We start from the raw sequence: 27,815 nt of genomic DNA, 5'->3' as shown, positions 1-27,815 counted from the left end.
ACTAATCTTTCTTTCTTTTTATACTCAGGCTGAACCTGAAATAATCCATTAAGATCAGTGTTCTACCCCAGTTATCAAATTCAAGTGCATAAATAAATACATCTGTTTCAAAAATGTTTTTGTGCCAGGATAAAATCTTTAATATAAATTCATATCTTTATTTAACTCATTTGGTATGGGGAACTCACATGTGCTTTTGCAATAACATAATTACTTCCAATGCATCCGTCCATGTAAGCATCTATACTGAGTTACAGAGAAAACAAAGTTTTAGTACCCCAAACTATTTGAGATCCTGTTACAAAATCAAACTGTTCTGCAATCAGGTCATCAAAATACCTACACTAACATGGAGCAAGGAGCGGGAACTTTAAGTCTTAACCCTTGATAAAACACCAGCTGCTCGTGGACCAAAAGCACATGCTACATCTCCCTTTAAAACTTAAAACGTAGCCTTCCTATTACGCATGCGTAGCATAATCGCGCCTTTCACTGCGCAGTCTCAGTCTGACTTTACACTGTAGCCACGCATGCTCTTCGAGTTTTGGTGCCCACAGTGTAAGCATGCGCGCTGGTAGCCCGCTGAGGGGGTAGTTGCAGCTTTAAGAAGCTCACGTTTTAAGAGTAGTAGGCTCACTAAGGTGAGGTTAAGCATTTGCGTATTCTGGCTGAGCCGACTTTTCCCTTACAATTAAGTTTCGTTTTACATTGTATAGTTTTAGTTCATGAAAACGTGCACAGAGTCACTCATGTTGCTCTGTGTTATTGCGGAGCTCTGATAATTGGACTAGTAGGGCCAATATGGCGGACCTAAAGGAGGAGGAACCACACAGTAAAAGGGTATGTTTCTCATGTTAGTGGTGTAACTGAAATGGCCTAGTTAAACATGACAGGCCGGGTAAACAACCGGCACGGTTTGACCTGAAACAATATACTTGAACGGGGCAGTGGTGTGCTACACTGTTAGGGCCCGTAGTGGGAGGGACTTACTGCAACAAAACATTCATTCATTGTTTCATTTAAAGGTACAGAGTTTCACTTCATTTGGGAAATTACAGGTGTGCTTGTGTATTCATTTGTTTAGGGATTGTCCTATGACATAAGCATAAGGGGAGGTTGGCTTGAATACAGCGATTCAAGCTTTAATGTAGTGCAGCTAGAATGACAACACTACATCAAAGCTATTATAATACCTGCTTGCTTTTCAGAGAATTGTATTTAAACGCATTGGGCTAAGTGGCAGTCTGCATGAAAACATCAGTTCTTTGAATGCTAATGATCTGTAATGCCGTTTATATAGTCAACTAATTAGATTATTTTTGTGTGATGAATGTTTGTGTTATCAGTTTAAATGTAGCACAAACTCAGAATCAGATGAACTTGTTGGTGTAAGTTTCAGGAAGTGAGCACAGCTGAAGAGCTTTTGCTTTGTTTTTATCATTCTTTCACTGGCATGATAGAAGTGGGGCACAGTTGTGGGTAGTAGAGTTTACTTGGTACCATTGTACTCTGATTGGCTGCTGTTTTTGTCTGTCTTTCATCAGCAGGGTGTGATTGGATGAGTTTTAGACACAAAAGTTAAAGGGCATTATAGGAGAAGTATCTGCCACTGGAATCTACAGTAGGAAATGGATGGTGTACATTATTACAAACTTTTACCTTTGTGGACTTGGTTGTCATGCTTCCCTTGCAGGGAGGCAGCATCCTGAATAATGTGCCCTGATAGTTATTTCTCATGTTTAAAAAATGCAGACTTGATGCTAAAAAGTCTGAGCCATTTTAAGTCCTGGAATTAGTGGCTGTATTTTATGTAAACAGGTATGCATTCTGTTTTTCATTTGATAATCTAGCAAGTGAAATAGTCTGAACTTTTTAAGGCAATGACTTAGATTATTTGTTTGCAGCATATGCATAATGCAGTTAAAGATTAGTCAGTAGCACATAACCAAGTTTTTATGTGTGCACTTGCGGAATTTGTAATGTTTTTCTCTATGGCTGTTAACCATGTATTCTGTTGTTAGTTGCTAACATTATGGGTAGCCATATGAAAGATGTGTTTTATTTGTTTTTCTCTGTAACATCTGAAAAGTAGCATACTGAACCTTTGATATTGAGGCCCAGAATTTGTGTCCCTCTTTTAAAATTTTCTGAACGCCTGTTTTAGTAACAACTGTTTTACTTCTGTTTGGTTATTTTTAACTTGAGTTATGTAAAGTATGTTTTCTGTTTCTTGAGTGTATTCATTATCTATGCTGGACGTGGTATTTTAGCATTCTGTTTAGTCCATACAAGTTTCTTAAAAATCGGGTGCATTTTTTTGCCCTTTCTTCTTTTTTTATATAATTATGCTTTTATCAAAGAAAGTAGCTTTCTTATTCTAAAATATGTAGTATTTTTTGTTTCAGTGGCGCTATATTTTAAGTTTAAAAAAATGCTGAGCATCTGTACAATTACTTCCTGATTCTTTGTCATCTAGTGGCAATATCTGATGATGTCATAAGCTGCAAACCGTGTTTAATTCAATACCTTTGAAGTATTGAGTTGCAGTGAGTCTCATTAAGGGAGGACCAGGTAATGACATTCTGTAGTGTTTGATGTTGTTCAATCTCATTGTCAGTTCTGACCATAACACAGGCTTACCTAAGGACTTGGTTGGGCAATTGAGTATGGGTGTCTAGTGCAATAGCACCACCTGTATACCAGACCTGGTCTTGTTGGTAGGGAGCTATGTCTGATGTGTAGGTGGAGCAGCTTGGCCATGAGGCTGTACTGCTGGGAAGGCCCACCTGCATACCTCTCAAGTGTACCTCATTCTGAGGAACATACCTCATTTGGGGTCTTAAAAATTTCACGTTCCTCGAAGTTCCACATTGAAAGACTGTCACACATTCAGCGTTGTAAATAGAAATGAATCCTATTAATTAATCAAAAGATTCTCTTTATAGTAAAACCAGCATATTTTAACCATCCTATGACCTTCCTGGTTGAAGTTGTCAGTAAGTCATTAGTATGTGTTCCACATTTTGCCCATTTGTTCCACATTATGAGGGCTAGTGTTCCTCATTTTTGAGACCGAAGGCTGAAAGCTATGCCCACCTGCAGGGTAGCATGGTTATCATACCCAGACCCCCCCCCCCCCCCATGCAGACAAGGGGCGGGCTTGCAGGGCTACTATCACACTAGGGAATTCATTTTTTGGACAGCAGAACACTGTAAACCATTTTCACAGGAATTTGAGGGATGGCATTCATTCTTCCAAACACTGCATATGCCTGCTCCCGGACTGTCCATCTGATTATCAAAGCCTTAAGTAGAGCTCCACCTGTATATGGGACTGTACTGCATGTAGTCTGGCTTTCCACTAGGTACTGCTTTCATTACTCAATCCCAGTTGCAGGTGGAGCTTCTGTCTTGCTAAAAGCCCATTCAGTTCAATGAACATTTTTTCATTCCGACACTTGCATATTATGCACAGATACAGTAGTGTGGGTTATCGTTGCAATGATTCACTCACCCCTAATTTTCTTCTGAAGACTGATCATAGTAGACAGCTATTTATCACATTGTAAATAACACTGTATATCAAATATTACACATTTTACTAGGCGTCTTATTACATTTCTTTTTTACGTTTTATTTGAATATAAACTCATTTAGTTGTTTGATTTATTATATGATTGAGTGACTGACAGTCCTGCAATTTGTATCTGTTGCTGATTACATAAAACATGCCTATTCACTTACAAGTTGTTTATCCCCTTTATTGAACCTTTAAAATGAAGGACCACTTGATTCAGAATCAGGAAGTACCTGGTAACTGCCCAGCATACAGGAAATGCAAACACATTTTAATTAAACTTTATAAATTTAGTTCAGTAAAGAAATTAAAGCAAAAAAAAAAAACTATATATTTTTGAATTGGTATATAATGACAACATAATTACTCCTGTAAGAACTGGTAAACAAAATAGCTTTGCACTCTATCTGCAAGTATGTGGTGCAGTTTGCTTTATGCCCATGGTATAGTAGTTTGGAACTTTTGAGTATGGACTGATAGTTTATTGAATGCACAGCATATGACAGAATGAGTGACAAAATATAATTAATATTTAATATACTTTTTAATTGTGGATTTCTAGGTAGACTGTTGCCATTATCGTACATCTTTAGAAGAGGCAGTTATTTTATAAGCTGATAGACTGGACTTCAAGTAGCTTTTATGTTAAAGTTTGTGTTTTTTCAGTAATTTGCAGTAGAAACATTTCAGAATCTTATTAGTTAACATATTTGGCATAGCTGTATTGGAATGGAACATTTGAGGACTTTTTGGTCTATAGTGGCCGTTATTTTGACACAGACTTGCCAGAATCGTTAGCATAGTAGTTGTCTATGTCAGGGAGTAGTGCAGACACAGGAAAACATAAGGTTTGTGACGCACAGCTTTGTCTGAAGCAAAAATGAGAGCAGTTTTTTGTTTGGGCAGATATTGGGATTTGTTTCACTTTCGTGCAGTGGCTATTAATTGTACAAGTGATATCACTGAGACTTTGATAATTTGAAGTAAGTTATCTTAACTAAATCTTTTTTTTTTTTTTTTTTTTGAACTGCTGCTCAAGAGCTTTGCATGGCTGCATCTTCTGTATGTGCTGAGGTGATGACTTTTTAAAGTACATTGGATCACAGTTTTTTAGAATCTTTTTTTTTTTTTTTTATTTCACAGGTAGAAGATAAGACACTGACCATTTTTGGTGATGTTACGGAAAAATGTATGTATATGTCTACACATTCATTTTTCAAATAAATTTATTAGAATGTGTCAGGCTATTTTTTTGAGTGAATGCAGTTCTTTCAGCAGAATTCAGCCGTTCAGTGAGTATGATTATTACAAAATTTGTGCTGAAAAATTACCAAGAAGCAGTGATAATTATTTGAGTTTGTTGTAATTAAACATAATCTGTGCTAATAACTGAAAACTGACAGAGAGATACAGCATGATAGAGAAACATATTTTGCATATAGCTGCACTTGTCCTTTGTTTAAAATTAATTACCATTAGTTTAGTGAGCATCATTTGGCACTGATAAATGGGTCCATTTTGTTGAGTTTGTATTATGTTTTTGAGTTTATCTGTATCTGATTAGTAAGGTATTTATATTTCAATGGTCAGGAAACCTTTTCTATTACTCCATATTCAGCTTGCTGCTCCAAACAGTTGCTGTGTTTTTAACTGACCGTTGTGGCAGCAGGATTAGATGCAGGCTGATACTGATATGCATAATGCATAGGAAAGAGAAATACTGTTAGTTTCCTGGTAGCCTTGTCCTTGTCACATTGTAATACAGTGTCACCTTATCAGCTGATGTGACAGGGTTGCTGTAAGCATGGAAGATTTTTTTCTTTTTTTTAAAGAACTGATGATGTGCAAATTTGGCTGTCATGTTTTAATTGTATTGATTTTTATTTATTTTCCTTACTTTTCAAATGCATCTAAGCAAATTTCTATATGCATCATAAATAAGTGCTTAAGAAACTCATCAGGGCATGTTATGTTAGCCAGAGTAAATTTGACAGTTGGACAGTTAACTATCACTTGGTTCAGTAGTATTTTGGTAATGTGCTTCATTATAGTTTTCTTAATAGCTTCTAACTTGAAATTTTAAATTGACAGTCTCAGAGATTTTTTTGTTTTGATTCTGGGCTTTTACATTTTCAGTCTGGCTTTTCTGAGCATGTCCCAGCTTTGGCTGCGGGGACTGTGGGAGGGGTGCAATGGTCTTAGTCAAATTCCATCTCAAATCGCAGTTGTACTCGCAACAGCTCTCACCGAGTCATTCATTAGTTTCACTTGTGCTTTTTATTCTCGGAGAAAAGTAGCCTTTCAGGAATTTTATGACCTCATTTGCTACTACCTTGCAGGAAAGCATGTGAGCAATACAAAGCAAAAATGTTATTAAACAGAGTTTTCTGTTCATTTCATTTCTTATTCTGTTGTGAGCGGATTTCTGAATGCTAGCTAAATGCTATGGTTTTATGCATGATTGCCACTTGCTTTGTAGAAAGCATCAGAGTGATGCAAGTTTTGAACAGTAGTATAAACAGTTTATTTTTTTCATGTTTTCTTTTTCATTCTGTGAGTACTAGCCCAGTGTAATGGTTTTCTGACCTGCTGTAAAAAAAAAAAAAAAATAAAATAAAAAAAGTGTGACGTGAGCAATAGATTCATTTTAAACAATGAAGTCCAAAACTTAGTCACAGTGGTGGCTGTACAGTACGGCAGGCTGTGATAGTCATACATACTAATTCTAAGATTGCTTTGCCGCAGGGGAATACGTCAAGAAACTGCTAAGATTTAGTAAGAATTCGCTAAACTGCAGTCTTTTGACTGTACTCTTTGAAGTTTGAAGTTACTCTATGCAGATAAAGAGCTGCGCAAAAAGATAAGCTTTTTGATGAGGTCATAAAAAGTAAGTACTGAGAGTCTTGCCTAACCCTGCCCCCCCCCCCCCACCACCACCACCACACACGCACACAAAAAATGTAATAACCTTCTTGTTTCCTGGTGATCGAGGACTGAAAGCTTTGGCAGGAACTGAATATTTGTTAATTATGTTCACCAGAGGGAATGAAAACAGGGCTGCATAAAGTAAATTGAAACCAAGTGCAGGGTTGATGATGTGGTAAGTGGGTGGTGACAACTGGGCGGTATCATTTTCTTTCAGTCCAGAATTCTAGACTCTGGGATTGTCTTCCCTAAGTTTTGTTAGTTTATTTCTGTCTTGTTATGGAAAAAGCATAGGCGTATTACTGAGTAAATGTTACTGTTGTCCTTTTCACTTGTCATTTGATTTTTGTTCTGAAAATTCCTTCACTTATTGTTTTCCATTTTCTCATAAAAAGACTTCAGGGTAACAAATAGATTTTGAAAGTGTTTTTTTATAGGTAAAAATATATATTTAAGGGCCTACTTGGACCGCAAATGTAGGCATGCATTGACTTACCTTTAAGCATGAATTAATTTTTTCTCAGTGGCTTTATAAAATGTTTTTGTTTTTTTTTTTGTTTTAAGTTTTTACACATGCTCACTATAACTTGCTTCATTTATGTGAGCTCATGTTCTCTACTGAGATATAAATTGACATTAGTTATCTATCATCTTTAAAGCATAGTTGTTTAGAAAATGATGTAGTTGCTGTTTGTGAATCCTAAAAGTGGATTTTTGATGTTTCAGCATACAGATTTTTGAAAATTTGCATATTATAACGTGCTGAATGCATAGGACAAAAGTTATGCTATGTACCTCTAGTTTGATGGTCCACACTTTACATTTTTGTTGATACTGTATATGTTTCATGCGATTACTTCTTGCAGACTAATTTGTTTATTTATCTAGCCCTTTATATTTCAAGTAGTCATCAATTCTTCAATAATGTTTTGGTTTTAGTATGATACGTATTATATTATGATATTTCTGTGCTTGTTTATTTGCGCTGTGTCGATAGTATTGAGGCCTCTCTGAATTTTGAGATTTAGTGTAATAGCAAATGTTTTTGTTTATTCAGAAATGTAATGAAGCGGTAAACCTAGTGCTTGCTATGTCAGAGTGAAGTAGTAGTTTATGGAATGGTAGTACATTTTGATGAATACAGTCTGTAATTTGATCTGTTAGTATTTGTTCTTTTATTCCTTTAGCTGGGTGAATGAATTAATTGGAGACGGAGCAGTTTTAGTTGTGACCTGAAGCTTTAATCCAAAAGTAAAGGAATGGAAAACCAAACCAAACCTGAAGCTTGCTACAGTAAATATGTGCAGTTATTGCGTAAATACATTTTATAATATTGGTCAGGCTGGACCCATCAGAGTGCATTTGCCATGGTTGCTACACCACTGAGCAGCTGTGTAGTAGGGGGTGCAAAAGGCAGGCACAAGAAGACACATTGTGTACGTAGATTTTGTAGGACTTTGATAAACTGATTTTAGAAGCTTGAAGAGTAGCTAAGACTTAATAGTATGTGAATGAAGAGAAGTATAAAAATACGAGATGGTTGAAAAAGTTTAGCAAGGAATGGGCAGTACTTTGCATTAAGTAATTTTTACATGATATAGTAACTGAGGAAAATTGGTCTTGAATATACCACAGGTGTTGTGGTTTTGCATTGGGTGGTGCAGCAGTGCTCGTAATGTGTTGAGAGAGTAGTAGAACTACAAACAGGACTGGAAAGGTTTGTGTTGGTGGCTGTGGAAGAAGGAACATCTACGTTGTTCATAATATTGTGTAACTAAAGAATAAATAATAATAAGTAAATAATTGTTTACCGAGAAAGTCCGACTTGGGGGGGGGGGTCCTTATTTTCACAAGGCCCTAGGGGGAGGCTCCACATAAAATACATAAATAAATAAATCTGCTCATCTGCCTGGAAACCATTTAATTGTAAATATATATTTTATCGTTTTTATGGATTCAGTTTAGGGAAGAAGGAGCATTCAATGAGAGATTGAATAAGCAAATGGTAATTTTGCTGAATTTTTGCTACAAAGGATTTCCAGTAGTGTGAGGTTGGTAGCAGTGTTTAGTGCTTTACGGGTTAAGCCATTAATTTTGTGGTAGAGGACCAGGACATCTTCTTCAAAGAGCGCATTAAGATCAAGGAAGTCAAGGGCTGGCACTGTATCAAGTAGAGATCTCTGAGGAACACGTTATTGTAGGTGAGGGAGACCAGGAGGAATTAAATCTCTCACATCGCATCTATTAAAGTTACTTGGAGATCAGGAAGGCTTTCGTGGCCAGAGTTGAATTTTATTAGCTCTTGCAATGCAGAATTAAATTGTTTTCTGAGATTTGTAAAGATTTCCTTCCAGAGTTTTTATAGTCTTGTTAAAGGAAAAAGTGTATTTTCGTAGATTTCAAAGTTCCTCCTTTTTATAGCAATCAAGTTCAAAATCAGTTTTTGCAGAACTAACTTTATGCCTTCTTTCATTAGTTTACATGTTGGATTACCACAGTACTCTGCAGTGCTTTTAACTGTATATGAGAGCACTTAGCTCAGTCTTCCTGTTTACTACTGCATTTGCCTTCTCGCTACTCTAGTGGTGTATTTTATAGGCTAGAGAACATCCTTTGTGTAAAGTACAGCTGTAGTTGTCTTGTTTTATTTGGTGTTTAATGTGTTATGTTGCACTATTAAAAACTCAATGTGATAAAGTTACCTTAACATTTGGTATGAGGAGCACTGCTCTCGATGTCAGCAGGGCTGTTTTTGCATCTATTACTTTCCCAGGCTACAAATTTCTCCACTTCCCCCGATTTAATGGTTTGCGCGAAAACCTTCCTGTCTGTCCAAATCTCATTTGCCATGCTGATTAAAAGGAGACTCTTCAGATAGTGATCTCAGGCTGCTTTGTTAGTTGTGAGTTTTGCAAACCATCTGTCATTGCATTACTACTGTTCCTTTACCTTCTAGTTTGTTCCCACCAATAGTTTTGCTTCTTTGGTCATTTATGTTTTTCCTTTTTTTTTTTTTTTCTTTTTGCATTTGGTTCCTCAGTCTTTTGTTGACTGTCCATTTCTGAGTGCCATTAGCATTTTTTGTCTGCTTAAATCCTAGCTGCAAGACAAAAACATGGAAGTTTGATTGTGAGTGTCCGTGAGAAAACCAAGTAGTACAACCAAATTCATTGTCATAGGTACATTTTTGCTTCAACAAATCGGGTTCCTCTTGCTCAGGTCTTACTGACTGGATAAGATTCTCCAGTTTTTGGCACTTCTGGATTGTATTTTTGCATCCTTCCAGCAAGCTCCATCCAGATCTTCACTGTCTACATCTGAATACTTGTTTACTCCAATTCCAGTAATAATCAGAGAGCCTGTCTACCTTCTAGAATAGTCGAAGTACTCACCTCTCACAAACATCTTGTACTAAGAAAGCTTACAAAATTAAAGAGACTTTGTTTTTCCTATGTGAGATTCTTTTAAGTGCCTAGATCCTTTTACTAATGTTTACCAGGAGTATTGGATTATTTAGCTCAAATTTTTGTTGTTTTTATGTTTTAAAGTGGATTTTGCTATCATTTCTGATTTCCATCAGAGCTTTAATTCTATGTTTCTGACTTCTTTAAAGGTATGCAAGATCTTTCTGCAGGGTCCCTTCCTTTTTAAATATCACTCAAAGATCCTGTCTCTCTGTAGGCCTTTAATTTTATTTCCTGTCCAGTTGATTGAAATAATACAGCAGAGTTAGGTAAGATGTTTATCTAGGAAGAATCTTTTTCTTCATAGCAGTCACTTCAGCAAGACAAATTTCAGAATTGCAGGCCTTATCAGAATATCCTTGTATTGCTTTTTAGAAAGATAGGGTCTGGTTGTATACAGCAGAATTGTTCTTGTATTCTCTTTCTTGCAGCTGCTTAAAAGTGACAGTCTGCTTACTTGATTACATTTTCTGTTTAAAAGACTATGCCTGAAGCAGACTGCTGAAGGAGTACTAGATCAGAAATCTAGTAGTAAACCAAGCGCCATTAGGAGAAGGCAACATGACAGATGTCCCCACACAATACCTTCTTATACTCTGTGTGTGCGCACGTGTGTGTTTGCGCACCTGCATGCTCTTGGCTTCTTTACTGGAGCATTTTGGAAAAAAACAAAAATAATAGAAGGGAAGACCCCCCAGAAAAGGAACATTTTGTTTAAATAGTATTCTGATTTACTTAAAGGTTAGTAGCACAACAGGTTTTTATCAACACTTGTTTTCTGAACCATAAGAAGTATGACCTTCAACTGCGGTGGTGGTTCTGCGGTAGCGTTGTCGCCTCATAACAAGACGTTGTCCCGTTCGATTCTCAGCTAGAGTGTCTTCTGTGTGGAGGCATACGTGAAGCCTTCGTTGAAGGTTGTGCGTCAAGGCTGGTAACCCGGTACGTAAAAATCCACTACCAATCATTAGCGGACCGGAGTTCCGTTGTGGCGACCCCTAACCGGGAAAAGCCGAAAGACACAAACAAAGAAGTATGACATTCAAATGTCTGGTAGACAAGCCAGTTTCCGGTACATGTTGAGGGGCAGACTGTGGGGAGTGAGGGGTAAAGTGACAGCTACATTTATCAGCCAGTAAGTCTGCTATATTTTCAGCCTCTGTGTAGGTAACATTGTTTACAGTTAGCTCAGCACATTACTGCGTTGCTCTTTTGAGATTATGAACATAACTGGAAAAAAAGTCTTGTGATTGTGTTTTGTCTTTGGCTTGGGTAGCTATTTTAACCTCAAACTTGGCTTAGTTTAATTTTGTTGAGTACTAGAGTTGTGTACTGGAGTTGTTTATTTCGGTGACAAGGGCTCTAACATTCTGGGAATTGTTTTTCTTACTTTTGGTCAGAATTATTTTTTAGCTTGTTATTATGGTTCCACTATGCGGGTTTGTGTCTGGGATTTGCCCTACACTTGGTCCTACAGGGTACAGCTGTGTCTAGGCAGCTGTTTACATGCTGGTATAGTGTGATGCTGTATATTTCTGTATATTTAGATGTGTATGTGGTTATATTTATATTTATATGGAATCACCCCAGGAACTGTTAGGTTTCTCCCAGCAAATCTTAAAAGAAAGTGTTTTTTTTTTTTTTTTATGTAGGAAATCCCATTTGATATGAAGTCATCTGAAATCTGTGCTTCCCTGCAAATTTAAATAGTGTGTAACATGTAAAGCTGGTAATGTACTCTCGTTGCTATCCTAAACTTTAGTTTTCACTTGTCCTGTGATACAGTGACCGCTTTGTTGGGAGGTGATATGTAGATGTCACAAGATAGTTCGGTTGTATGTATGAAAGCCAGGTTATGTCCATGGAGTGTAACTTTGATTTAAAACACTGAAAAGCAAGTTTAATGACTCCAGAAACATCCTCTAAGCAAAGGCAGTCTTTCAGAAGCTCTCAAATGTCTAGATTTCAAAACCCTTGGCTATGTTGAGATTTAGGCATAGTGCCTGCAGGCTAGTGCTTGCCATATTATATAAGCACACCTTTGTCCTCACATCTTGAACGTCTTCATATATTCTCTCTGTCTTTTTATTACATGCATATCCTGTGCTAGGTCTAGGTTGTAGTGTCTGCTGGCACCTAGTTCAGTAGAAATATTTTCAACAATCAGTGAATCCTTCAATCCACAAGTTTCCTGTGGTTTGGAGTACCATGTGTAATACTAGTTCTGTTTTTTCTTCTTGCTACCTATTGATTATCATACCCCTCCTGACCAGTTGGCCTATTTGTTCCCCATCACCAAAGGAAGGGTCAACTGAGATAGTCAGATCATTTAAGCAGCCATCAGGGCCTCAGGTAAAACTCCAAACCACTTGTGTGTCCCTTGTGCATACTCAGATTATGTCTGTGCTGGTTGTCCTTCATTTTTGCAAGGGGCATTGCAAGCAGCAGTCCTGCTCTCCTATCATCTAGTATAGGTGGGTTTTCCCTTGTCTGCACCAGAGAAATCACACCACTGCTTATGCTTGCTGAGCATCCTTGACTCGCCCCTCCTCCAGGAGAGACAAATGGACCAAGGCCCTTCATTCCTCTTTTTGCCTTTCTTGCATGTGTGTGGACTTTTGCTTTATGGAATATCCCCCTATATATTTTTGACTTTCTGCCCCGATTTCAGATTGAGTTAATTGTTTATTCAGAATAAAGGCATGCTGTAAATCATTTGCTTCTTAGCGTTATCTGTATTACTGTTGGTTACCTGTGTTTCATTCTGTGTATTTTGTAAGACCTTTGTATATACAATCTGTTTGTACCCTGTTAAAATGTTCAAAACAGTACCACACTTTGGTATTGTTGACAAACTCAGTGAAGTAGGCTTAAATCCCTACATAACTAGCTGGATTGTCAGCTATTTTACAGATGGGACCCAGGAAGTAAGGATTGATGAGACTACCTTCCCTGAGGTACTTGCTGGTGACCAGTCTCCTGGTGATCAGTGCTGGGCCTGCTCCTGTTTGGCATTTACTTCTTGAGATCAAGGCTAATGTCCAGGACCTCTGGCTTGACAAGCTTGCAGATGACTGCAAATTAGGAGCTGCTATAGATTCCGCTCATGACCCTGACATCCTGCAAGAGAGCCTAAAAGAGACAACTGGTGCCAAAGCCACAGATTACAGTGCAATGCCAAGAAGTGCATTATATTTCCTTTTGGCAAAAGTCACCCAGGTTAATTACTCTGTCATTGAGGCACCCCTAAGAGTTGACCCAGTAGTTATGGATCTGGGAACATAATGTAGTCAATAATCTGGCCTGTGATCAACACTTGCCTAATGTAGTAAGCAAATCATTCTATGTTGTCCAGCTTATAAGTCAGGTTATGGCATCCGGGTTCAAGAAAGTAATACTACCACTTTACTCAGCCCTTATCAGACCCATCATTGAGTACAATGCCCCCTTTGGCATGTGCCTGGCAGGTACATGCCCAGGCATATGCAACAGTTGGAATGCCCACAGAGATTCCTTACCAATTGAATTCAGGGTATTAACACATTGACCTGTACAGATGGCCGTAAAGCCCCATCTTTATACTCTGGTTACAGAGAGGCAGCCCATGCCTGGCATATAAGGCATCCTCTGATCCATCCCTGATGGACCTTTTGCACATCCTACAAAAAGAATGGCACCAGAAGTACAAGATCCAAGTTGTTTGCAACATAAATTGAACATGCCAACAAGACAAGTGTGTTTCAAAGGATTCCCATGTTCTGGAAAAGGCTCCCCATCCATGTGAAGCAGAGTCTCTCCTTAACTCTATTCAAACATAACCTTAATCACTGGATGGGAAATTTGAACATTCAGCCCTGGACTGACCCCCCCCCCCCCATGTCTCTAATAGAGGCAGACAGTAAATATTCCCTAACCCACCCAAGCCTTTTAGCAACCTCCTAATATACCCATAGAAGTAGACACCCATGTTATATGGGAACACTGTTGGGATGGGTTATAATGGCCCTGTTTAGTTGTTAGCCTGGTATGTACCTATGAAACTGGAAAGTCTGAAAAAACTCTAGATTATGTTGAATAGCACTACACATTTTCGAATACTACTGAAAATGTTGGTGTTCAGTGAATGGGTAAGAGCACTGTCACAGAGCGGAGACTTCACTGCCTGTGAGATGTGCAATCTGGTGGAGTATTTCAGACTCAATGAGCTTTACCCTCCCTCCCCATGGACCACAACTACTGAGCAGGAAATCTGATCTCACAGCATTGCCTTTTAATTCAGAAATGAAAAAAAATGGAAATGCATAGGATAAAGAATCAGTAGGAAAGATGGGTTAGGGGTCGGCGTAATGGGTAATTTGCAGACACAATATTACAAGGTTTGATTCCCACCTTTGAAAAGCATGACCAAGCTTAAAAAGGCCCCCTGGGGTTATTAGCCTACTAATCACCTATGAGCACGTATACTTCTGTGTTCCACAAGGACCACTTTGCCATCCTGTCCATTTAAAACTTTAGGACTCCTTTACAATGTGCATTGTCCATGTTTATCTGTCATCTGTAGGCTGAACTGCTTATGTAAGGCTGTTCTGTTTCTGTCTGAGCATTCTGCTGCAAATTATCTGTAATGCAGAGATGTGCTGTATTCACTATAGTGTCTTCCAATTGCTGGTGGTTCGTCAATTCATACTAATGGAACACTTGGATTTTTTTTAACACACCAGCTGATATGGTTTGCAGCTATTTATATTTGTGAAATTCTTCGGTATAAGAGCAATATATGTAGCAGTTTTCCTTGGCTGTATATTGTTTTAGTTTTACATTTTAATAATTTTCCATACATCTGGGTATGCTTTTCTAATATTCCGTTACACCACAGACTATATGTAGCTGTTGTCATAGGTTCAACAAATGAAAACTTTGTCTAATTTGTCATCTCATTGGTGAATTCCTTTCCGTTGTCACTAAACAGTTTGTGGTGGCCCATGGACACTCATGCATGGATGAACAACTTTTTTTTTCTTTCTTTTACAGTTTCTTATGGTTTCTTTGTGGCCACAATGCTTCCTACAGTAAAAAAGGTAAAATGATCAAGTATGTTTAGGTAGGTTATGTTAGTCATTTGCAACAGTTTCATTGTATTTTATAGTCCGTGGTAATCTTGTTTCTACTTTGTGGTTAGACTTGCTTTAATTTATGCATGTTTTCACAAGTGTTCACATGCTTACATAACTTCCTCTAAAACAGATGCATATTTGGGGTTTGTTTTGTCAAATTTAGTCAACCGCTTTGCATTTTGTCGGTAATTATCTGTCTATTTATTTATTTTCTATCACATCTTGTTTTTGTTACATTGCTGTGTTTTTTAAAATGATCTAAATACATCTAAGAGCATAGTTCCAACACAAAGTTTTACACCATGTTGTTATATGTTATTTCATTGTTACTATTGTTATAAGTTAGATCTGATATAGACTTTAATATTTTAAGTATTCGGAGCAATATTAGTTAATCTTTGTGAGACAGGCACCACATGCTTGTATGCTCTTATTAGGAATTTTTCTCAGAATTTCCCCCAACATCTTTCTGTAACTCCCTAGCCTCTTCCCCTTACTGAAGATTCTTGTCTTCTCTCAACACCACTTCTAATTTACCTTTCACCTCAACCAAATAATCCCATTTTTTCAGGTGGAACTTACTGTGATTCCATCTTAAGGCCTCTGTCATGTCTAGCTTGATCATTGACAGAGGTCACACACAGAGGGTGGTGGGGGAGAGTTCCACTTTCTCGTTCTCTCTCTCTTTTTTAGCAAGAAGAAGCACTAAACTAGCCAATGCTAGTATTGAGTCTCCTCCGTACCCTTAAGTCCAGCAAAGGAAAAATGTAAATTCATTATTTCATACTCCTCCTTTAATACTATGCCTGTTAACTCTCTTATAGTATTTTGATATGTCTAACTTGTTACATCTCCCAAACTATGCGTCAGTAATCTCCCTTTGCACACAGTTCCAGCAAGATTGATCCATTTGAGGGAACATTTTATGAAGCATATCTGGAGTGTGTAAATTTTTATGTAAACTTTGCCACCCCAAAATTCGGAACACTCTTGATGTTTTTGCTGACCTAACCATTTGATATTCTTCACTCCAGTCTCTCTTTGAAATCCTCCTTGTTCACTTCCCTTTGCCATGCATATTTCTGGGTCCATCTGTGTATCCACTGGTCTTGAATTAAAGCTTTTCTAAATCCTTCTTGCCAGTCTTTTATTCATTGTCTCCTCCCTGCATGTTAATGTCTTTTAACTCTTGTTTTGTTGAACCACCTTTTGTAAGTCTCTTTAAAGTGTCTAATATATATTTCCAACACAGATCTATAAAGTACACTTGATTTCAGGAAAAGTGTGGAGAGGACATTTCTTCAACTCATTTTTGTACCACCCTTACAAATATTTTCCTCAAAATAGAATAGATTTTCCATCCACTTCTATGTTTCTCCGGTTCTAAAAATTGAAATCTTCACCACCCATTGGAAAAATTTTAAATTTCTATAGACCTTTATCTTTTTTAATTGTAGTCCTTTGTAACACCATCTCTAATGTTGACTAATATTCCACCTCATTCCCACTCCCCAGCAGCCTTTCCCACAGTAGTACAGCCAGTTTCTCTTGAGTTTCACCCTCATGGCCCAGTGAAAGTCATCTCCATTTAGCTCTTTAGTCCAGACTTTGTAGGAAGTGAAGTATTCTTACTCTGTTTCATAATATTCCTGTAAATTCTGAGGTGCCAAACCACCTTATTCTTGGGCAGTATCATTTTTTGCCAACTACCTTGTAATGTTTACCATTCCAAATAAATGTCATAACCTTCCTCCTTAATTTATTCAAATAACTATTACTGCAGCTGTCTAAGATTGCCTGCGCTACATATAAAATTTGGAAGGCCACAAATATCTTGATTGCTTGTATTCTTTGATGTAAATCCAGTGTAACCATCATCCTCTTAGCAATCATTTCCTTTATTTCATCTCTCCCCTCTCCATGCTTCTTCTGTCACTTCCTGTGCTGTTATCAATCATGTTCCTAAATACTTAACACTAATGACCCGCAAATATGGGTAAGCTTTGACCATTCCCATGGTGGAGGCATAATTGATTTGCCAAAGCTTTTGTTTTCCCATTATTTATCTCAAAGCATGTGTGTTCATATTCTCCCAACACTTCAAAAATCTTGTGCAGAACCGTTTGTGGTTCATTCACATATAGGAGAATAAAGTCTGTGAGTAATGAAATCTTTTATTCCCTTTACCTCGATTTCCAGCCCTCTGTCTTGTGTCTGTTTTTTTGTGCCAAAGGTTCTATGTACAGAACAAAGAGGAGAGGGGAAAGTGGGCATCCTTGACGAGTTCCTCTAGTTATTTGAAAATAAAGTAAAAATAAAATGCACAAAGAACTCACATTGAAAGACTCCTTATTTAAAAACAATAAACCAGATAAAAATGTGAGCGCTTTCGTGACATGCCAGTCGCTTCACCAGACAAGTAAAAAATGAGGCAGAGAGCCTTTTTATACCTCTGTTGTTAACAAAAGCAATTAATTAACACATTTAAGTCAATTAAACAACTGACAATCAATAATTATAACAGTCAATTTAAAAATGCTGGGGTAGGGAGCATAAAAGCAAGCACTAAGACAATGTATAATATAGGCTGAGAAATAAAATAAATATATACATATAATTATTTGTGTCTGTCTGCGTGCCTTCAAAAAAGTTGTTAGTTTGTATACAAGTTACTTAAATTAAAGTCGGTAAATCTTTATAGTGATGTGTTTGCATAGAGTAAAGCTGCTTGAACAGAACCCACGAAGTTCTTTTCTGTTGTGTCCAAAGTAAGAGAGCGACATTGTGTCAGAACCGTGATCAAAGAGATAAAAATGTAGAGCTATGATGTGCAGAGACGTCAGTGAAGGTAAAACGAAGAGAAATGAGCACAAAAAGAGCCAGAAAAGAATAAAAGATAATGAGAAGTAGCACAAACTGTTTATTTGATAAGAGAGAGAAAATGGGGCGTTACAAGAGCACAAACCGCATTACTGAGCAAGAGGAGGGCATGAAAGTTTGTCGGCTAAAAGAAATGTTTAAAATAAAGGAATTTGTTGAAACGATTTAACAGTAAAGTGAAACGAGCATGTTTAAAGATAAAATGAGCATGTAAAGTGTGCGTGTTCACAGCAAAACTGGGCATGTCTAGAATAAAATGGGCACAATATCGCATACTCAGAGGTGATCTCTGCCTGACTTACAAAGCCATGTCCAACTCAGAATTGATGGACATGCTCCACCTAAAGAAATCCAAGTCACTGCAAGCCACGCGCTCTAGTGAGCTAAACATCGCCATAACAATAAATAGAACATGCTGGATGGATAGATTCCTGTCACAGAGACTCCCCATGCTTTGGAACAAAATTCCAAACTACATTTGGCAGAGCCCCTCAATAAGACTCTCTTCAAGAGAAACCTTGATGAGTGGATGGGTAATGGAAAATATACCCCTGGGATCTCTTCACTGGCTCTGCTTGACAGAGGATCAGTTAATTAATTAATAGGGTGGCGAAAGCCGACACACTCTGGCTAGGCTTATAAATGCCCTCGGGCAGATAGCCTAGTACCTACCTATGAACCTAAGCACAAGAAAAGTGTGTTTGGCATGAAAAGGGCTTAAACAAGCAAAACGAATATAATGAGGCAAAATGTGAGAAAAAAGGGCACATTAAGCAAAAATAAAGGAAGGCGACTCTATGCATTTTGGCAAAGTGCTATGTTTTGGCATAACTATGACTTCGTATTGTATCAAGGGCATAACTAAAGTTATTAGAAGTATCTCAAAGTGAGTAGACATGCTTACAGTGTGTGCTTATTACTGTGTGTATGTGTACTCAAACTAGCATAAGCACTCTCAAGATGTTAAAAGTATGCTATGAAGGACCAGCCACAAGACCAGCCACAACGAAAGGTATTAAAATATTTAATGATAATAAAACAGAAAACAGGAGCATAGTGAATGCAAAAGAGTTTCATCCACAGAGATATAAAAAATAACATGGTTGGACAGTTTCCCATAGATGAAGAAAACAATACTAGACTATTGTCACTACATATCTCTGACTAACTCAAGAATTACTGTTCCCTAACTTCTTACTAAAGTAAGGCAAGCTGATGTGTGCCGAGTGTCTTTTCACAGCAGAAGCCAGATGATGTCTCTCTCTGTCTGTGTGGATGTGTGAGATACATATCCTGCTGTGCTGCTGCAAGAATTCCCAAAGAAGCCAAATGCTGGTTAGAGGATGACATTACCTGTGGTCACCTGACTCTGGTAAAATACACACACACAGCTTTTCTAAGACCTGTAGCACCATCTGAAAGCTGTAACACAATTTCAAACTTTCCACCCTTCCAGGGTTCTCTGAAAAAACAAACATACACATTTGATCAGTTGCAACTGTGATACCCCTACCTCTGGGCCAGTAATGAAGGAGTCTGAATCCTCATCACTGACACTGGTGAGGGACATTCACTTGGAACAAAGATAGATACACACAGTATTTCCAGATGCAGTTCTCTGTATCAAGCACAATTTCCCTTAAGAGAACACAGGGAATACACTCATTTTTGGGTCTATTTCCCTCTCTGCCCCCCCCCCCCTGTCTCTCTCTCTCTCTCTTTATGTCTCCTCCAGGCCCCCAATAACAAGCCCGCTTTATGGGTAAACCCTGTTTACCTCTTAGTTTTGCAGCCTTGTGAGTGCCCTTAGGATATTGTGCGTTAGCTATAGAGGATTAACATACGTGTGTGCAGCTAATCATTATTCAAACCTCCCCAGGTTGTTGAGTGTTGGCTAGCGCATGTTTTTTATTTTTTTTTCTCCCATGCTTCACTAAGCACTTCTTTTTCCCAGAGTAAATCCAAGCTAGTTACCACTCTGCTCGGAACTGCAGAACACCATATTTATACTCTGCAGCATTTAACTACAGCCAGTTGACCGCGTGCCATTGCCAAAGGTGCAGTATATAATTTACTGTATTGTAACGTATAACTATATAGCTTATAGCTATCATAAATATTATATTGCACATTGTATTGTGCAATATAGTATATCATTTACTGTTTTATAGCTTATAACCACTATTTGGCCCTGTAGAACAGAACTTTCTGCCGTGCTGTATATGTGTGTGTGTGTGTATATATATATATATATATATATATATATATATATATATATATATATATATATATATATATAAAATTTTTGGCCTCAGGACTTGCCAAAGGTTAAGGAGAGCTAATAAGCGGAACGCCACATATTTTGGCTCCTGGGCTACCGTGTCCTAGCTTCTAAGCTAGCCTGGATTTGGCGCTTGGGCAAGAAGTATGATATAGCGAACGTGATAAAATAGCGTTAATCTTGTTTTGTTAAAGGGGAGCTCTTAAGATAACCCTGTCAGAGTCCTAAAGTGCCTAGCCGCCTCTCCTAATTTTACACTACTACTATATACGCTATTTTGATCGTATGGCATGCAACGCACTTACTTTGTTTAATCACTTGGAATCATTGCTTATGCTTGATTATATGCCAGTAAGCCTTGCTATATGTCTATAAACCTGTAATGAACTGTTTTCCATCTGCTGGTTTGAACTTGAAAGCTGAGAACTACCAAACTGTATTTAATGTCTTACTCCAGATAAACCAGGAAAAGGAAGCCAACAAACTACTGAAACACAAAAATTAAGTCAGCAGCACAAAGACCCACCACAGAAAATTACAGGAATCAAAAAAATATAAAACAAAACAATTTATTGAAGCGCTTTTCGTTGCTTGTAATGTAGCAACTTCTTCAGAAAAGATACACAGTTTCAAACAGTAGTTTATAAGTAATTGAGACATATCATGTGATGACCACACCTCTCAGTGAGTCAAATTCTTAGAGACATTTGCTAAAAAAACACATGTATTCATGAAACCTGAATACAAGAGCTGCAAATTTGTCAGTTTGAAAGTATCATTAAAATTGTTATAAATAATTATACAGAAGGCATAAAACTGTTAGACTCAAACAATAACAAGGTTAGACTAAGCTTCAAAGTTACAGAATAATCAACCAGGTATACCTCTCAAAAATATTACAGAGCTAGAGTGCTAGAATTAAGTTCCATCAAAGTACCAGTTACCGTCTCAAACTTCTTAGTTTTAGAAGACAGGCAATGTTACAAGCATCATTTAAATCTGGTACAATTAATGCATTCAAACGGATCTGCCATTCCAACTCGTGTTCCTCTAAAAGTAAATTCAGTGGGCTACCTCTTAAATTGGCTTGAACTTGATCTATAGCTTTGAAAGTTAATTTGTGGCCCTCATTATTTGCTGCATGTCTTGCTAGTGGGTTGTCAATTTTATTAACTGAAATGGCATAGGTGTGTTCGTAAACCCTGTCTCACAGTCTACGTTCAGTCTTCCCCACGTAGAATGCGGGACAGCAGACGCATCTTGCTATGTAAACAACCAATCTAGAATTACAGTTGAGTTTAAATGTAATCTCATATTTGTTGTCACCTATACAAAATGTATTACCCACTTCCATGAATCTACACATCCTGCAAGATTCACAAAGGTACATACCAGCATACCTATTTAAATTGTTGCCCCCCACATTCAAGTAAGTTTTTAAGGTTGTGGCCTCTACAAAATACAATATTTGGAACTGGACCTAATTTACTGAGTACTAAAATATCACTCAAAATAAAATGCCAGTTTTTACATAAAATACGTTTAACTTGGCCACTGTCGTGGCTAAAGGTAGTGATGAATCCACCTTTAAAAGTTGGGGTCTAAAGTTTGTGATGAAATTTGTGTTGAAACAAATGCACTGTTTTGACAGTCTACCATGTAAGGAACAAGACTGTCCTGTTATAGACTGTTAAGCCCAAGGATGGGAGAGACAATTCCAAGTCTTCTTTTATCAGAAACTTCACTAACTAGAGTTTCAATAAGGTCGCTAGGGTACCCACGCTCCTACTGAACTTTCCTCCCTTGCTTCCACTATTCTGTTTAAAAAGCATCGGAAAGAATATCTTACAACTCACTGGCTATGTCCCTGCTCTAACCCAGACTGATATCTCTTTCACCTCCTGCTCTCTCTATACTTTTCTACTCTTCTGTTTTATCTCGCCTATCTGTAGTACTATAAAAAAAAAAAAAAAAAAAAAAACTTCATGTTTTTGGTTCTCTGTATTTTATCTTAGCTTAAACCTACTAACTTACTCTGTAAACATTTGTTCTGACCTATCTTGCTAATGTACTGTAATCCACTTGACTATTACTATATATTGTATTGTTTACTCACTGCAGATGCTTGGAGCTTTTCTCCTCGGGCCTCTACTGAAAATGGACATGTATCCAGTTAGACTAGCCCGGTCAACAAATGTAAAATAAAAATAAAATAATAACAAACCACTGGCATAGCTGTAAAGTTGAGTCCTCAGCAGAGTGTCAAGCCAAGTCCTCCAACACCCTCTCTTCTGGGAAAGTAGTGCTCTGTGTCCTTGCTCCAAGCAGCTGACACACACAGAGGGAAAGGCTGGCACAGATTTACTAGCTCTGCCCCTCTGCCCAGACTATAAGGTAGATTTACTGCCACCAGCAAACTACTTTAAGGCTCTTACAAGGGTATTGAATTATGCTGAGTGAAATGAATACTAATACAAATAGTAGTGTTTGACCAATGCACCAAGGCTTTCAGGAATGACCACAGTGTCACCAAATAAATAAACAAAAGCGCTCTCAGTGGTTAAAATAATCTCTAAAAGTTTAAATATATTTAATAATAAAAGAACATAAAAATACTAATATCTATTTACAATAAACACCAGAGTTTCAATCACAGGAAATATTAGAACACAGATGAACCGATTCACACAGATATAGCAAAGCAGTATGTTCACCCCCCTCCCAGGACAATACAGAAGGCTTTCTAGTACAGACTTTTTGTCTTTGACTGCATTGGGACCTGTGAGATGCAATCTTAATGGCCTACATTAAGTAATTTTAATTTCAGGATATTTTTCTAAAAGTTAGCTGGGGCTGAGCTTAACCTCTTCTCTTCCAGTATCCTCTGTTTATAATATTAAATTTCAACAGTTATAATACACTCTGACATACAGGTATATCTATTCCTTCTGTCCAGAATGACCCACTGTTGGTACATTTTTTTTTTTTTTTTTTTTTTTTTTTTTTTGCACAAGCAGCTTTACAAATACATTTTCAAACACAATCCATCCATCCTCAACCTTTTTTCCCCATTTTGTACATGGGGTTGGGGTGTCATTTCAGCAGTGACGATCATCTTGAGCTAAGGTTTACACTGCCGGGTGGGCAGCCCTGCCCCGGTAGTTCATTCACACCAATCACTCACATGCACACTCTCACCTGCGGCCAAATTTAAGTGCCCAATCCACCTACTGCATGTCTTTGGAATGTGGAGGAAAACAGAGCACCCGGAGGAAACCCATGTGACCGCATGGAGGACATGCAGACTCCACACAGAAAGCACCTCAGCCAAGAATCAAACCGGGGAACCTCTTTCTGTGAGGTGACAATGCTAATCATTGCACCACTGCGGCAACTAAACTACCTACTCTAGATGAGGCCTGTACTCACAACCCTGGCATTCCTTAGTACTGCTTTTATAAGTACCATGCACTAACTACTTGTGCCACTGGAGCACAAACCATTTTCAACACAAGCACCTGTGCAAATCAGTTTGATATACAAATGACATACAATTCACTCCAGCTAGCTATGCTGGTGTATGTTACATGTCTACTGCTCTACTTCTCCTGGCACAGCTGGCAGTACCTCACATTGTCACAACAACAATACAACCTAATACATGCATACATTCTTTCTGTCCAACAGGACCTATTGTTCATTTTTAACACAAGTAAATTTACTAATATATTTTAACTCAAACATCTGTATAAATCAATGTGATAGTCAACTAACAAAATTCTTTATAAAATTCCAGCTAGCTATGCTGGGATATGTACACATGCACTGCCCTTCTCTCCCTGCCACAGATAGCACTAACTCATGCATCACATCCCTCTCCCCCTTTGAAAACTCAAGCTGTTTTTTCAAGTAACCCTGGAAAAACGTAGCTTGAGAGAAACTGGCCTGTCTGGAAACACCTTAATCCATACCCTGTCTCAAGAGCCCATCTGCATTGGTGGCCCATTACAGTGCCACACTGCCATGTCATATGCATGTAACCCTATGCTCCACATTAATAACTTTGTATTTTGCTCGCTGGCTCGATGTAGCCATGTTAAGGGATTGTGATCTGTAATCACAGTGAATTTCCTTACACACTCAGGGCTGAAGTTTCTGCAGTCCCCATACTATGGCTAAACATTTTTCTACAGCTGCATAACATTTCTCCATGGGTTGGCATCTACAGCTGACGTATACAACTGGGTGAACTTCTCCCTCTGAGGAAACCTGGCTGAGTACAGCCCCCACCCCATGGTTTGAAGCATCCACCTGCACAAAAAATTCTTTGCTCTAATCTGGCCTGACTAACACAGGGAGTCCTCTGAAAGCCCCTTCAAGCTTTTGGAATGCTTGCTCGCAGGCTGGGATCCACACTACACTATCTGGCATGTTTTTCTTCACCAGGTCTTTGAGGGGAGGCAGCTACTGTACTAAAACTGGGAACAAACTTTGTATAGTACTCCTCTATCCCCACGAATGCCCTCACCTGCTTTTTGGTAACAGAGGCAGGCTCCTCCTGCCATCCACTGCAAATACTCAACAGCAAGGCCTCCATGTCATGGTATGGCCTCATCATGTTAATATGGTACATTTTGTGCTCCTGCCTCCCGTCTAGCAGGTTTACCATGTAATTAACATCACTAACCTCGATCACTAACCTTCCTTACCCACTTCGAAGGATCTCCGTCAAGCTGCCTCCAGCTTACTGTGTCTGACAGGAATGAGCATCATAACCTGCTGTCCCATAGCATACTGTAGAGCTTGAGCATTCCTGTCATACCAGACCTTTTTCTGCTGCTTGTCTCCTTCCAGGTTCTTCTGGGTCAAGCCCATGAGCCTCCCTAAGCCTTGTCCTGGGACTTAGGACATATACCACAACAGGCTCCTTGTGGGATTCACACTCACCCTCCCATTCATCACGAATCAAACCTAAAGGCCCTCCTCACCCTATGTCCATACAGCAACTCAAGGGGCGGCTGCTGTCTCAATTCTACTTTCTGACCTTTCCCAGCTACCCTTCCACCAGAAGCCCGGTCTCTTCTGACAGCTGTGCCTCACTGTCAGCCTGGATACTACCACTAACCTCTGCCCTTACTGATGTTCCTGTGGACAGGATGACTGCATCTACTAGCAACCATGACTCATTTCAGGCTCACTGCTACAGGGTAGATCCATCCCTGAAATAGTCTACCTGGGTCTGCTCCAGGCTACATGACCCACATGCCTGTCTCCAAGCCTAATTGCATGTAAATGCATGCACACATGGTACTGCATTACCAAAATCATTCCCTATCAAGATATATGAAGGGATATCCTCAAACACACCTTTGGCCACGGTTCACCTTGACTGGGAGGGTGGAAAAGGAAGCAAGCAGGTAGGTATTTGGAATGGGGTCTCTCCTAAAGCTCTGACTGCTGTGAACTGTCCAAGCACGTACTGCTCCTCTTAAACCACTGCAGGCTTTACAATGGTTATGTTAGAGGCTCTCTCTCTCTTAGCAGTGGCCTGTCTTCCATCCACAAAAATATGATACAAACTTTGGTGGTAATTTGGTACCCCTGTTGTCTCCAGACAACTTACTACTGGCATGCTGTTATTCCCACTTGCTGGCTGCTTCACTTTTTGTTCCCCACCTTGCTTCAGTGGACATTTGTATGTTAATATGGCCCCTCTGGTTACATTTAAAACATCTAACCCTTGGTCCTGGCAGTATACCTGAACTAGTGGCTACCACGTTACTGGGATACTCTGTTGGGGTGGTTCAGGCTGCCCACCATGGGTTCCCTTATAACCATATGCAGCGCTGGGTATCTCCTTCTTGTGTAGTGATGCCCTGCTTGCTAAGCAGAGATCCCCCTTTTCTCCCCAGCTCATCTGCAGAGTTACACTTCCGGTCTGCCAAAGAGGGTCCAGGTCTCAGCCTAGCTGGGCAAGCTAAAACCTCCGGTACCCTCTCTGTCCAACCAGTGCTTCGTGTCCTTGTCCACGTAGCTGACACAACACACACACACTTTTTTGAAAAGGTTGTACAACCACACAGACCATCCTGGGAAAAGGCTGGCACAGGTTCTCCAGTTGTGCCCATCTTACCCAGACCATACGCTAATAATTCCTGCCACTACCCAGCTAATAATTATCCACTACTAAAAGGCCCTTAAAAGGGTGTCCAATTATTACTGTGCAATATTACAATCCAATGGTCGTATGACTAACAGTCAAGGCTTAATTTTGAGTGACTTAGACAGTAAAATCTGTAAATATGTAATGTACTTTAGAGGTCAAATTATCTCTACATAAACCAGCCACAGGTAAAGGTTTTAAAATATTTAATAATAAATAATTAAAACAAAAGATAATACTACTACAATGCAGATATATCTAAGAGTTCAGAGATCACATAGAAACTTAAAACAATACAGTAGGACAGGTTTGATGTCAAAGAAAAACACAATCTAACTTTCTAATCATTAGCTAATCTTAAGAGAAAACATAGTGCTATAATCCTATTTACATGCATAAAGAGAAAGCAGTGCTGGGTTAGATGTCCAAGATCAAAATGCTTCCTAGTCTCTCACTGAACAATAGTTTTTAAACACTAACCAACAGCTCTCCTAAGGCCCTCCCAAATTACATCATTTTAACACTTAGTCTGGAGTTCCCAGGCCACAAACTGCATTATTTAGCAAGCTAACACCTGCTCAGGAGACAGCAACAATAAAAGGCATGTCACGTATACACTCTAGCAGAAACAAGAGCAATAAAGCACCTCCCACATGTAAATTCTGGCCCTTAACTTTAACCTTAAAACAATGGGCCTGAAACCTTCATCCAGACTCACTAGAGCCAACTTGTAAAACATCAAAGAGATTCATAAGATCTTTTCAACTTCAAAAGACACATTTGAAATGCTTGGCTTGGTTTTCCTTACAGCAGATGGCAATGTTGCAACAATCTTGAATTTCACATTTTAAAGTGTTTTCTTTCATTTAAAAACACAAGCCTGTATTTTACATTTATTTATACATTTGATAGAATTATGCATCAGATTCTATTTGACTAGGCTGGCAGCCTTCACCCATCTTCCTCCAGTCTTCACACCACCTATGAAAATAAGTGTGTAACTCAGCAATATAATTACATACACTTTCATCTGCCTTGCATCTACACTCACAAAACTTTTTTCTGTCAGCTTCATGTGTTGACTTAAAACATTCAAGTAAGCAAACTTTATCACAGTTTAAGCAATCTGTATCTGAATTTAGAAACAGCAGTTACAGCTTTACCATGGGGTAAGGGAGTCAGGAACCATACCCAGAACCCTTGGTCAACATTATACTGTTTACATGGTTTGCTATCAAAATCGCGAACACCGGAATACAATCTGGTCATTCGCACAAATCATATCTCCGAAAATCAGCACAGGAACACAGGCACTATGTGAAATATAATGCTGAATTCAATCAACATTATTTGACATACGCCTTCCCCTGCAGCTTACTCAACGCCACCAGAAGTTGTACTTCTAAGTAGT

At 38.6% G+C, this 27,815-nt stretch overlaps 1 protein-coding gene across 9 annotated transcripts in view; it reads left to right on the top strand.

The window, feature by feature from the left end:
• The first annotated feature begins 523 nt into the window (after positions 1-523).
• The window catches only part of ZMYM4 (zinc finger MYM-type containing 4), a 3,261,850-nt gene continuing 3,234,558 nt past the window's right edge, over positions 524-27,815 (top strand). For 4 of the 9 annotated variants that reach the window (XM_044059366.1, XM_044059357.1, XM_044059324.1 and 1 more), the window contains exons 1-2: positions 542-840; positions 4,721-4,766. In XM_044059366.1, coding sequence (XP_043915301.1) covers positions 802-840; positions 4,721-4,766 — 85 coding nt within the window. In that variant the 5' untranslated portion in view covers positions 542-801. The other 5 variants (XM_044059348.1, XM_044059341.1, XM_044059375.1 and 2 more) reach the window with 5 other exon arrangements.

Source organism: Protopterus annectens, chromosome 1.part2 (assembly GCF_019279795.1).
Source record: "Protopterus annectens isolate FY-2018-M chromosome 1.part2, PAN1.0, whole genome shotgun sequence".
NCBI lineage: Eukaryota > Metazoa > Chordata > Ceratodontiformes > Protopteridae > Protopterus > Protopterus annectens.
Note: the sequence above shows the minus strand (reverse complement) of the source record. Positions and strands in the feature narration are given on the sequence as shown.